The 12,799-nt window shown below is 39.3% G+C and overlaps 1 protein-coding gene across 2 annotated transcripts in view; it reads left to right on the top strand.

The window, feature by feature from the left end:
* The window catches only part of LOC108033124 (acetylcholine receptor subunit alpha-like), a 98,947-nt gene that overhangs the window by 68,704 nt on the left and 17,444 nt on the right, over positions 1–12,799 (top strand). For both annotated transcript variants that reach the window (XM_050885576.1, XM_017107340.3), the window contains one exon: positions 6,630–6,745. In XM_050885576.1, coding sequence (XP_050741533.1) covers positions 6,630–6,745 — 116 coding nt within the window. The remainder of the gene's footprint in view (positions 1–6,629; positions 6,746–12,799) is intronic.

Below are 12,799 nucleotides of genomic sequence, written 5' to 3'. Positions count from 1 at the left end.
GTATCTTATAGGTTAACAGATGGTGGAAAGTTTTTATTACAAATTAAATGGGTAGAAATAAAGGCAATGTAGCCACTACATTACCTAAGATAGCCATAAAATCCCATGTCCTTGGCACAACCATTTCGTTTCCAAGACCAGGAAAACAATGGAGTTGCCGGCAAACAAGATTTCAATTTCCCATTTGGAGGCAAATCTTTGATGTTCCCTTTATGCGGACCGCAAATTTGGCTGGCGGCTCCTTGGGCGAACCCTTCGCATCCTTCGCCTCCCCACACGTGATCCAATTTAAACCACACAAATGAAAGTTTCTCGGCCGTCTGGTCTGGCCCTTGGCTAATTGGTTTATAAATCTGTGGCAAGTGTTCGAGTCGCAGCAGCAAATATATCAGCCGGATGGGTCTGCGCATTTGTATATACATGTAGTAGGTTGCCATTAGAGGATGTGCCAGTGGGCCAAAGGCTCCTTATCTCATGCCATTCCCATTCCCATGGCCCGCTCCCCGGCGACTATCTCATTTACACATTTACAAATTGCTCACCTGGCGCTCCTTTTTCGGGTGTCTCTGAGCCCGGTTTAGTGGTCATAAACCGAAATACGGTCATAATTCCTTTTCGGAATACTGGCCTGGAATTTCTCACGTTTTATGGCCGCAAAACACACGGCAACAAAGCAGGAGGAGATGGCAGGCAAATGGGTTTGGAATAGACAGGCCGACAGACAGACAGACAGTCGACCACAGGGAGACTTCATAAAAACGTCTCCAGTGGTTTTGGCCAGCGGGCTGGGGTGGACCAAGGAGCAGGGCGGACCAGGTGGACCAGGAGGACCAGGAGGATCTGGGCGAGCCGGGTAACCCAGGGAACTGGAATTCAGAGCACAAGACACTAAGCCAGCTTGACACCTGCCCGGAAAATGTCGGCGACTAGCGGTCGGAGGCCGCGTAACCTCGTAAAATTCCCTGCACCACACAAAAATGCAGCCCAAGGCTGGGATACACTCAGAAAAAATCGAGTGAATGAGATACAAAAGTATTCAGAAAAATTCCCAGCGATCTCTTAAGTAATTTTTTAAAAATCTAAGAAAAGAACAATGCTAGAAAATAACAGTCTATTATTGTAAATATAACAATGAACTAATAAAATACATAATATAAAATATAAATACAAAAATAATGATTAAAATAATACAAAATATAATAGATTAATAATACAAAAAAAATTAAAATAAAAATAAAATGTTTGAATAGTTTTTTTTTTAATCTCAGTCAGAGAAATAACTTTTTAAAATCTATACTCAATAAGTTTTAAATATTTGTAGTAAAACACATAAAGAAACGTATTCTCAGTCTTTAGTCTTTAGTCTTTAGACTAAAATCAAGATGGCATAAATTTTAAACATATAATTAGCTTTCTTTCTTCAAATAAATAATTGTAAGTTCTTATTTGAATGACAATTATTTTAACACTTAGGTTGTGTATTTATTTCGTAGCTCAGAATAAAACTTAAATTTCATTTTCTGAAATCAATGTAACAGGATTAGAGCTAGGTATTAAACAAAATAAATTAAATTATTATTATTTTTTTAGTTAAACTTACTTACTTACATTTCTTCTAAGTGCATAGAATAGATAGAAGGCTAGAGAAACCCGATGGATGCTCTGCGGCTTGGTGCTGCGGTTGGGAGCTTGCCAGCTAATAATGAAGCGGCATTAGGCGGGGATCTAAGTCGGCCTGCACCGCTCGGGCCCCTTCCGCTTAACCCTCCATTCAGGCGGAACAGGCAAAATAGGCACAGGCGGGTTAACCACATGCATCTACGGAGCTGCATTAGCCAGGCCATTAAATCGCGCTCGAGCTGGAGAAGTATTCGGCTTTCGATGGCGTTGGAAAGCCAAAAGTGGTGTTTGGGGCTCTGCACGATTTTCTATAGTTTTCTTGGCTTAACTTATGGTTGTTTAAAAATACAATAAACAGCAAATTATAGGCAATTAGCAAACATTTTTTTAGCTTATACCAAAACGATAAGAATTCGAGTAAATAAAAAAATAGGTAAAGTGTTACCCTATATAAATGCTAAAATTTAAACTTTAAATCTATAAAACATTATTAAATCTTGCTGTGCCCAAGATACTTAAATTAGAATCCATAAATAAATCCGGAATATCGAGCTTAGCAAACTGAAGTCACAGAATGGCTAGCTCAATTTTAGGCTTATTAAACACATTTTCCATCTAATATCGAATTAAGCGCCTTATAACTTTGTGTGAATAATGCATGAGCTTGGCCGCCCACTCCGCCCACAGCCGTTGGATATTGTTCTGCAAAATGTATGCAATTTAATGGCGGTGCTTCCGGGGGGATTTGTGTACTAAGTTTCAATCACTCAATTAGCAGAGCTGATAAAATATCTCCACCTGTCTTTGTCCTGACTTGCTGCCTTAGTTTAATTGTGTAGACAATTAGCAAAATGTAGGCACGTTCTCCTGTGTGTGTGTGTGTGTGGATACCTTCTCTTTCTGGCCAACACACATGCATTTACACCTGCTCACACAGACGGCTGACTAATTTGCTAAAAAGCTAAATGCTCATTTACTATTAAAAAGGCAAGGCGCTAACAAGCATTTGACACGACACGAAATGAGGGGCGGGGTAGAGAGGGATGAGGGGGTGGCATTGTCTCAAATGTTTCAGGCACTGCGAGAAATAAGTGGTTACGTGACAGTTTCAAAAGATATTAGTTTGAGAAAATTAAAAAAATCCGTGACTAGCTAGAAACAAATGCTTATATTTTAGAATTGTAATATTATTGTTCGTTTTCATAATGCAACTGCGAAAATCCTCTTACTTTTGGTTTTTATAAATATCTTTTATATATTTTCATTATATTTTATTTAAGCAATTTTAAAATTATACGAAAGCAAATATTTTTTATTTTTTAATATCACAGCATTTATATTTTTTATTGACGTTCACTACATATTTTTAAGTGCTACACATTCAAAACGCATTATTATAAAACATACTTCAAACTTTTATCATATCTTAAAAATATCCATTTCTTTAATGAATTTGCAAAATATTATTTGGCTATAACTTCTCAGTGAGCACACCGACTTCAATAATCTTTGGCACGTAGTATTGATATAAGACCAAATACCTTTTATCAATTAGTATTCTAATATTTTAGCTTTTCCCACTCGCTAATAAATTTCATCCGAGTGTCAGCATATTTTGCGTTATAAATTGTAGCATGTTGTGTTCAACTCGCAACTCACGCATAAATCAACCGCAAAATGAGCGATATCCTACATAGTAGCAGCGAATTATTTATGAAGTCTCCGAGGGGCGTGGAATGGAATGGCGGTTTCATTCGCAGCTTCTGGTTTCTGGCTGCTCCTGTCTCGCCTCTAGTTCCTCGTCGTTCCTAGTGAAGCCTGCTGGCATCAGTCTGCTGCAAAGCGGAAGTATTTCATTAAATCATCACTTCCTTGTAGTGAAATTTCCGCAACCACTTAAAATAACAATTTCCGCATCGGCAATCCCAGCAGCCGGGATGCCATTGCACCTGCCGAGGTCCTGGGGAAGCCGCATCCTGCCTGATTATTTTCCCTTTCGGCCAACTTGCGCCACAGCTGCATCTTCGCACCCTGTTTTTCATTCATGTTCAGCCAGCGTCGATTTCCTAATTTCGTGTCAATGAGCCGAACTTGGGGGAAAGTCGGGGTAAGAGGAGGTAGCACGGGGAAAGGGGGAAAATTGCGGAGTCTGTATGGCGCCGAACAAAGGCAAGGGCAAGTTCATAGGCTCAATTTTCACACTTGATTTTGTACAGGATACGCCCAACAAGCTCGACAAAAAAGGTGCTTACAAAGTGGAAGGAACACTTGTCAAATTTGGGAAAGGATTTCTTAATTCTATTAAGTGGCAGAAAACATCTTTATTATTTTCCTTCTTGTCCTGCCCAAAACAAATCTTTCTCCTTTTAAAATTAATATTTATTCTAGCTTTATTTCAGTCAATTTTTATTTTAAAAGGATGTAATTTAAATACATATTGAAAGGGGTAACTAAAAATAGGTGTCCATATAAAATAAATTATTTTTTTTTAGCCTAATAAAAAATTATTAAAATGGGGAAATTTCAAATATTTTTAAGGGGTACTTAAATATTTGTTATCTTGTCAATAACGATTTTTTTCCTAAACGTGGCTTATTTTTTCAAGTGCACTTAACCAGAAGGGCAGAGTTTAGCAAAAATAGAAAGTGAGCATGGAAACGAGAAATCGTATTAACGTCACTTTTCAAATTTCACGCTTTTCCACCGCTCACCTCCCTCCCCCCACCACCCACCGCCCAACAATGTCAACTGGCACCTGCAGCAGGCTCTTTTTCCCACCACCACCCCTCACCTCCGACCCCCGCCCTGGGAAACCATGGAAAATCGTTGAGGCGTAAATTGGCAGACAAAATGCTTTAGGAAATTCAGTCGAAGAAAGGAAGGAATTAAAAATTGCTGATGGGATGAATGCACTTCCGGGTTAATATTCAAACAGCTAGTGCACACAGAAAAGCTGAGCCAGCTGGGCAAAAACTAGATAATGCAGTTGCGGAAAAGCTTTATTTGCGACATGGGTAAAAGAACGAGGGGAAATGAAAATTGAATTTGGAAGAAGAGAATACTTAAGGGGATGCTACCAAAACTCTCGACTTTTTGAAGGGGCTTAAAGTGCATAAAAATTAAAAACAAAATGTTAAAGGCTTAAATCAAATACTTAACTAAAAGACAGGCAAATTTTATTAAACAAGTTATTAAAAATCAATAAAAAACATCGGAAAATTGTTTAAAATTTAAAAACTAATCACACAAATAATTATCAAATTAAAAGTTCCCTAAAAAATATCAAACTATTACAATTCACATTTTTTTAATCAATATAACTTGAAAAACAAAATTTCCAAAATGGAAACTGAATTTGGAAAAGAAGACTTAGAGAAATGATACAAATTCTTAAATATTTGCGCATAAAAATAAAAAAACAAAATGTTCTAAGCTTAAATCACATAGTTAACCAAAAAACAAGCAAATCCCATCAAACCGATAATCAATAAGTCAATAAAAACAGCATCGCAAAATTGTTTAAAATTTTAAAATTAATCACACACATTATAATCAAATTAAAAATTCCCTAAAAATATCAAATAATTACAATTCAATTTTTTTAATCAATATAACTTGAAAACCGAATCACTCGCTCAATCTTTAAGTTAAAATGCTGCCCCATAATGCACTCGAAAGGCAAAAATCAGGTTCGATAGAGTGTTGCCGTTGCATGTCAAATACCTTATCCGGAACTGTTCGCCCGGACATTCGAGGGCGAGGCGATGGGAGGCGATGGGAGGCGATGGGAGGCGAAGGAATGCTGCCAATATAGTACACCTTCCTGTGGGCCAGGTGGTGTCCTGTCGATGTCCATGTCCTGTCAGCTGCACTGGTGCCGAACTAAGCAAAACTGAGCACTGGAATTGAAGTGCGGCCTTCGCATGTTTGTCCATTTCGGTATCGATGCACCGCCGGCACTCCATTCCGTTCCTCCACCTGGCCACCTGAAAACCTAAAAACCTGAAAGCCACGTCTGGCCACCCGCCCTGCTCCAGACAACCCATGGATTGGATCCTTCTCCTCGGGACGCCAGCAAGGATCCCAGTTTCGAGGAGCTGCCGGAGCTGCCACTGAGTTTGACAGTCAAATCGGAATGGCAGGCCAGGACGAGTCAGGACAGGATGGGGCGATGGTTTGGGTTGGTAATGTACGGTATGGGATGGACACCATAGGGTGTGGATGGGAAAGTGGCCAGTCGAGGGTAGAGGCATAGACATCTGGCAGGGAGTGCAGTCCAATTATGTTCGCTGTCAACGCAACGCAGTATTCGTCTAATCACTGGGCAACTGGAAGAAAACTCAGGTTGGGAATTATCTGAAACCAAATTTGGGTTGCTTTCTCATATCGAACCTTGATAGAAGTGGGTTATACTTCTTTATATATGCCAATTCGCTATACTTATATCTCAATTAAATAGACATTTTACACGGGTCTGTTTGTCTCAAAAATGTTGATAGTAAACTTTTTTATTATTCTATAATATTTTATATTTTGTCTAGAAAAAAATATTACAATAGGTTTGTGTACTCTAATCTAAACTTCATTTGATTACTTTTTTAGGATCTTAAGTTAGCCTTAAAATATTTAATAGAAAAAGATGTAGATCGTTCAAGCAAAGTATATTTTAACTGACTTGTAGGAAGACAAAGATTCTCAGTAAATCACTTTAGAAATTTCAAGAATATCAGTGCACTCATATTTGAAAATTATCCATAATGATCCATTTTTGAACTGCTTAAAAAAGTGATTTTACTTTATTAACTGCTTGTACAAATTGTTATAGAAGTTTCAGTGAATCTCACTATGTGAATATCTGAATGCTAACCATCTTGCTTATAGTTCTAAGTATCTTATGGTTTTTAAAAATTGGTTATAAATTTTAATGACTATAGGGTTACTCCCAAACAAGTTCCTTGTATCCCAGTGTACGAATCTCTGGAATCTAACCACTCTGCATCCACTTTCAGGTGGATCTGCGGCACATTGACGAGCTGAACGGCACCAATGTCGTGGAGGTGGGCGTGGATCTGTCCGAGTTCTACACGTCCGTCGAATGGGATATCCTCGAAGTTCCTGCAGTGCGGTAAGTGCCAGCAAGCCGCCAATTGAAACCGCCCGGCCAGTGGAGCCAACCACCCACCCGCCCATCCGCCCACCGGCAAAGGCGGCAACAACAATTATTTTTGGCAGAAACTCCTTTGGCAAGTTCCTTGGAAGCCATGGACGCTGTCACAAAACACAAACACAAATCTTTCAGGATGTCAGAACGCACACACACACGCAGGTCAAGGATGCAGCGAGAGAGATGGCTATATGCTGGTAGAAAGAGAGGCTCCGATGAGCTCTCGATGCTGATGATGATCTTCGGGCACGGGCGTGGGCGTGGGCGTGGTCCTTACTTACACTTTACACCTCTTCTCCTCCCCCTCTCAATATTTTTCCCTTGAAGTTTTTAAATTAAAAAACTTTGCCAAAAGCAACTGCCAAAGGAGCAGAATAAAGAAACAACACAAAATTATACATATAAATAAATAGGAAGGTCTTGCCTCTTATGTTTCTTCCTTCTGCCCAGCTGGTCAGGCATATGTGGGCCTACAGCAGCGGTCAGGAAACTGGTTCCTCAATAGGGGCAGTAATAAAGAAACATTTTAAAGTTATTTGCAACATTACAAACCTTATTTGCAAGTTAAATTACATAAAATTGTTTTTTAACATAAAATGTTTAACAACTTCGGAAAACAAAAACTAATTTAATTGCATTTAAGCAAAATATATATTTCTAAACATATTTAATGTTCTGGCTTGCTTTTGTTTTATTATATTATAAATTGTATTATTTCAACCATACTTAAGGACTTGCTCTGTTTTAGTTGCTAACAAATATTTTAAATATATTATTATATTTTTAAATGACTTACAAATATATTTTAAAAGTATTATTGTTATTTTAAATACTTATTATCTTAAAAATATGTTTATTTAATCAACTTCTTACGTGATTTTTAAAGGACGTACTATATTAATTCGCCCCTTATTGTCGCCTGATGTGTGACTTTCGCTGTGCAAGAGAAAGTGAAAGCTGCTTGAATTCATTTTCTTGGCTCGGGGAGAGGGGCGGTTGTTAATTGCCACGCCCCTTTCTTGAGCGAGTGGGATGGCACGCTTGTGTGCACACCATTTGGAGGGAGCGAGAGGTGCTATATGGGGGGTATGGTGGGAAGTTCCTCACCAGAACCCCGTCTTTAATGCATTAAGCCCCAGACAAAAGGCAAGAAGAAATTTTTGTTTCACTTAGCGCAACTTTGTTCGGAATCTTGGGATTGTTGGAAGCCAGCAGGTGAGTTTGTGGGCGGCCATGGGTTAAAAGGCGAGCCAGGGGGCTAAGGGGTTGAGTGAGTCGAGGGGCTCGAGATGGGGCTGCTGTTGAAAGCGGGGTGGCAATACTGTTGAGTGCTATTAATTAGTTGATGACACGTGCTAGATGAACTGAGAAAATTCAGTTTGAAAATACTTTTCATTAGGCTAATTTGGTTGCTCAAATAGCTTGGATTTTTACTTTGATCTTGCCTTGGTAAGTTGCGAAATTGCATATATTTTCTACACTGTTTTTTTATATAAAAAATGCCTTGATTGCTTTCTACCAAGTACCATTTGATTAGCCATCTATTGTCCATAAACCACACAAATTCATTACAAATAACTCGTTGTTTCAACACTTTTTGTTTGCTCTTGGATTTCTATTTTATGGCCCAAAACTCAGAGATAGTGAAAGTTAAATAAGTTGATTTTCCTGTTAGTTTTTTGTAGCCCTTATTTATATTTTCCCTGACATTTACTGTTCCTATTTTTTGTTGTCGTCATTGGCACGCAGGGAAGCCACAAACAAGTCGAGACTCCCGTCTCCAAAAGTCATTTTATTTTTATATGAGTATTACGAGCCGGGGGATAAATGGGTGGATTTTTCCGGCGGGTTTTTCGCAGGTAGGTGGCGAGGTGGAAAAGCGTGGAGATTGCCCGTGAATTTCACGAAAGTGTTGTTTATGTATCCCCACCAAAATAAAGGACAAAAAGCCGTAAACTCTTCAGGTGTATGTGTATTAGATGGGCGGAAAGTGGGTCGGCGGTGGGGTCGCTGGAAATGAAAGGGAAAAGAGAAAGTAAAATGGCTGCAGGGCAATAATTTCCTCGAACTATTTTGAAGTTGCGTGTGGGGCAAGAAATGGTCAATAAATCAGTGGCAAGAGTTTGGTTTTCTTTTTTCTACTTTTTCAATTTTTCTTACTTATTTTCCTGCTCTATAAATGTCCGAAATACCTTAATTGAGACTTATATAAAATACAACAATTTTTGCCCACTTAAATAAAAAGAATGTGCTTAAAAATAAATTATTTCTATAGCACTTCAGTTTTGATGGCACCTATGACTGTTTTAAGTGTCTAAAGTTCGAACAGCTCAATTCGTTTGCCCTTTGACCTTCTGCCCCGCCCACTGGATGAACCCCCTCCGCCCACACCCACCATATTTCATAAGCGGCACGTGACAGACGGAAATGACAAGGTTCAACTACAGAGTGCAGTATATAAATGAAACAAAGTGGGAAACATATATATAAAGGCATAGAAGTCGGGAATACCCTAGAAAGCGAAGTAAACTCTATTTTTTGTAACAAGATATTGAGATAGATTGAGATAGGTTAGTATAAAATAAATATAATAAGCCAAAGAAATAAGTTTTTAAAATTCCTTTCAAATGCAATTTATTTATGTACCTAAAAGTATGCAACGAAATATTTATAGCATGAATTTACTCCGGTTGAACACTACCCCTTATTAGCTGCATACTTTTGGGCGCATGAAATAAAAATAAGTGATTTAAAAACCCTTGGGATTCATGTGTCATGCCCCATTACAATTCCAGGAGTTTTCTAAGAAAGACACCCTAAAATGGTAGATAACTATACCTTTAGAAGCACCTGATTGCTTTTGTGCGTGACAAAGTTTGTGGCTGAGTTATAACTCCCCAAAGCCAGGGTATCAACGGCATGTTAAGACCTTTTGCCAACTGAGAGCTGAAACCACTGAAAACGGAGCTCAAGTCATTGACGGGAATTAAAAAGTTGACAGCGCCAGTTACGTGTGTGTTTGTTGGCCCCTACAAACACACAAATATAAGAGTGTGTGTGGTGTTGCCTATGTGTGTGTACTGAAGTGCATGAGTGTGGGTGCGAGTGTTCGTTGGTTTATTTGGCGTGGCATTGGCAGTAAATTATGCCACAAGTGCGTGACACACTCACAAAAGAGGCCGCCGGCTGTGAGTCTCTAAACCTTCCACCCACCGCCCATCGCCCACCATTTTCCCCACCTAACCACCGTCCTGCCAAACCCCCAAAGTCCCCTTAAACCCACGACCCCACCCTGGAAAAGCCCCCTTCTGACTTACTCCCTTGGCAGCTTTTATTGTCTGCAGGCTGCTGCTTCTGCTGCTGCGCCTAAAATGCTGCAACACAATTCACAGCACGTAGAGCAATTTTCCCATGAAGCCGAGTCCTCTGGCCACCGCGCTCCTTTCCAAAAACTTGTGCAGAGCCTCCGACAGGATTCAGTTTTAATGCGCATCGACAGTTAAATTAACTGAGGGCGGAAGGCGGCAGGGGCGTGGCAGGCCGCAGCACGTACAGGTGGGAAAATAGGGTGTTTGGGGGGAGGCGGGGGACTTAGCCGTAGCCATATAAGCGAAAGAGACAGCGGTAGACAATCAGGCATTGATTGACAGGCCTGGCGGACAGGTGGGCAGCAGCAGCAGACCACCTGAGACAAAGGGGCGAGATCGAGAGTCGGGCCAATCACGAGCCCATAAAATTAACCCTGCTTATTCCCATCCCAAAACCCTTTTCTTTCGATCCGATAGGGAACATAATGACAGTGCGCCGGGCCGGCAATTTGCAGTTTATAGTTTTCGCTCGGGAAAAGTGCCGTGAAGTGCGGAGAAATCTTCTGGCGGCAGTTTAAGAAAGTCTCCGATGGTGTTTTAGAATAATCTGTGGGAACTCTCATTATCAACTCTACTGCCTTATAAAATGTTTTGTTTTTGATAGAAACTGTTTACTTTCTTATAATACATCTTGTGTTATTTATATTTTTTAATATTAACTAGTTGCCTTTTTCTTTCCAATGTCCTTACTTGAAGATCCTTTCTATTTCATATCTTCCAATTAACTCTTTACCATTAAAGTAACAGAGATTTTTTCTTTGAATAACATTATACAAAAAAAATACTATATTATCACATTTTTGACAGGGAGTAATTAACTTTCCTATTTATATTATTTTCGTTTGGTTTATTATTATTTTTGTGTTACACTGTATTTTGTTTAATCTAAAAATCGTTTGTATTATGTGTATTGACATATTTTAATTTCCTTAAAATTTAAATTTAAATTTAGACTCTATTTACTAGTTAATTTTTTGTGTTTGAAATATAATATCTATTTACATTTTCGTTTGGGTTTTCTAATATTTTTTGCTACAATATAGTATGTTTAGTATTAAAATCGTTAATATTATTTGTATTGACATATTTTAATATCCTTTAAATGTAAACCTTTTCATTAATCATTTTAGACTTTCGTTTCTGTGATCATTTGGTTTTGGCTCCTAGTCCCATAAATGTTATTTCACGTTTACTACCTTACTTTAAGATGCTTTCCATCTGATACCTTCCAATTAACTCTTTGCCATTAAAGTCCCGAGCGTCCTTTCTGATAAACCCTCTGTTTGCACGATTTCTTTGACTTTGCCTTCATCTTTTTGTATCCGCTTATTGAGTTGTCTTTGGTTGTCGAGCTCGAACTGCCATCTCCCAGTGCCATTCCCCCGGGGGCTGTATTTTGTTTAATTGCCGCAATGGGTCTTACAGCATCGAATCAACACGCCGGGCACATACTCCACGAAAGCCCAGCCACGCGCCCAGTCACTCGCCCCCTACCACCCCACTCTCTTCCACTTTCTTTGCCAACTTTCTCCCCGTTCCAGCTTTCCACCTTGCCTCCACTGGAGCCTGATTACGAGGCACAAATTTGGTTTGTGTTTTTGAGGCTTTTTGCTCCCCAGACTCGTTCCGTTGCCGTTGCTTTATCACAGATCGATTAAAATCATAATTAGCAAACTTTCCAGAGAATCCTCTGGCCTCTTCCCATTCCCGCTTGTGGTCACACCTCAATTGCCACGCCCAGGAGAGTCCTTCGAGTCCTTCTTTTTTCAAGTCATGCAACGAAGCGTGTTTATGTTAGTTATTAAAATTCTATTACTTACTTTGATTTCTGGTTGGCCCCAAATTCGAGTGTCTGGAAGGAATAACAGATAGGTGCACTTAGAAAAAAATATATATATTGGGTTAAAGACAAAATAGAAATAAAGCTCAAATTGACACTCCATGAGCCTTTTCTTTTGCTAGTTGCGGTTAATAAATATTCAACAAAATGTACTTTTTGTTTGAATATTTTTCTACATTTTTCAAAGTGCATGGAAAAAGCCAGAAATCGAGGCATAGAGAACACTCGAAAGCTCATAGAGAACTTTTGGCTCAAAGTTGCTGAAATCAATCAAGCGTTGAGACCTATCCTTCCCCGAATTTTCCCCGGCTCGCCCCCGATTTCCCAACCGACTTCTAGGTGGCAATGGCAGTGCTTTTCCTCCTCCTGCGCTTTCTTTACGTCTTCGTTTCTTTTTTATGTTGCCAATCATTTCGTATTTATGCGTTTGTTCTTTGACTCCAATCAGCAAGCTGTTTCCCCTTCAATCCTCCTCGGATTTCCCCGTTGTCAATCAGCGATTTGACCATTTTCGGTCACTTTAGTGTGGTAACCCCAGCCATCCTAAAAATAGGAAGAAAAAATCCGAGAAAAACCTCTCATTTCCCAAATACGTGCCGAGTTCTCCGTTCAATTTCGCTGGAATTTCACTTAGCTTTTCTTCTTTTTTGGCGACCCAAGCGCAGGGGAGGATGAGGCAGTTGGAAATCTAAATAACATTTGATTTAAAATCTGTTTCACTTGAAAATCATTCACCAAGCGCACACACAAAGGCTGGTGATGAGGGGAAAGGAAAATTTGTTTGGCTACTGTCGATTTTCTTTGACT

The sequence above is a fragment of the Drosophila biarmipes genome, chromosome X, assembly GCF_025231255.1.
Source record: "Drosophila biarmipes strain raj3 chromosome X, RU_DBia_V1.1, whole genome shotgun sequence".
Classification (NCBI taxonomy): domain Eukaryota; kingdom Metazoa; phylum Arthropoda; class Insecta; order Diptera; family Drosophilidae; genus Drosophila; species Drosophila biarmipes.
This window is presented reverse-complemented; position numbering and strand designations above follow the sequence as displayed.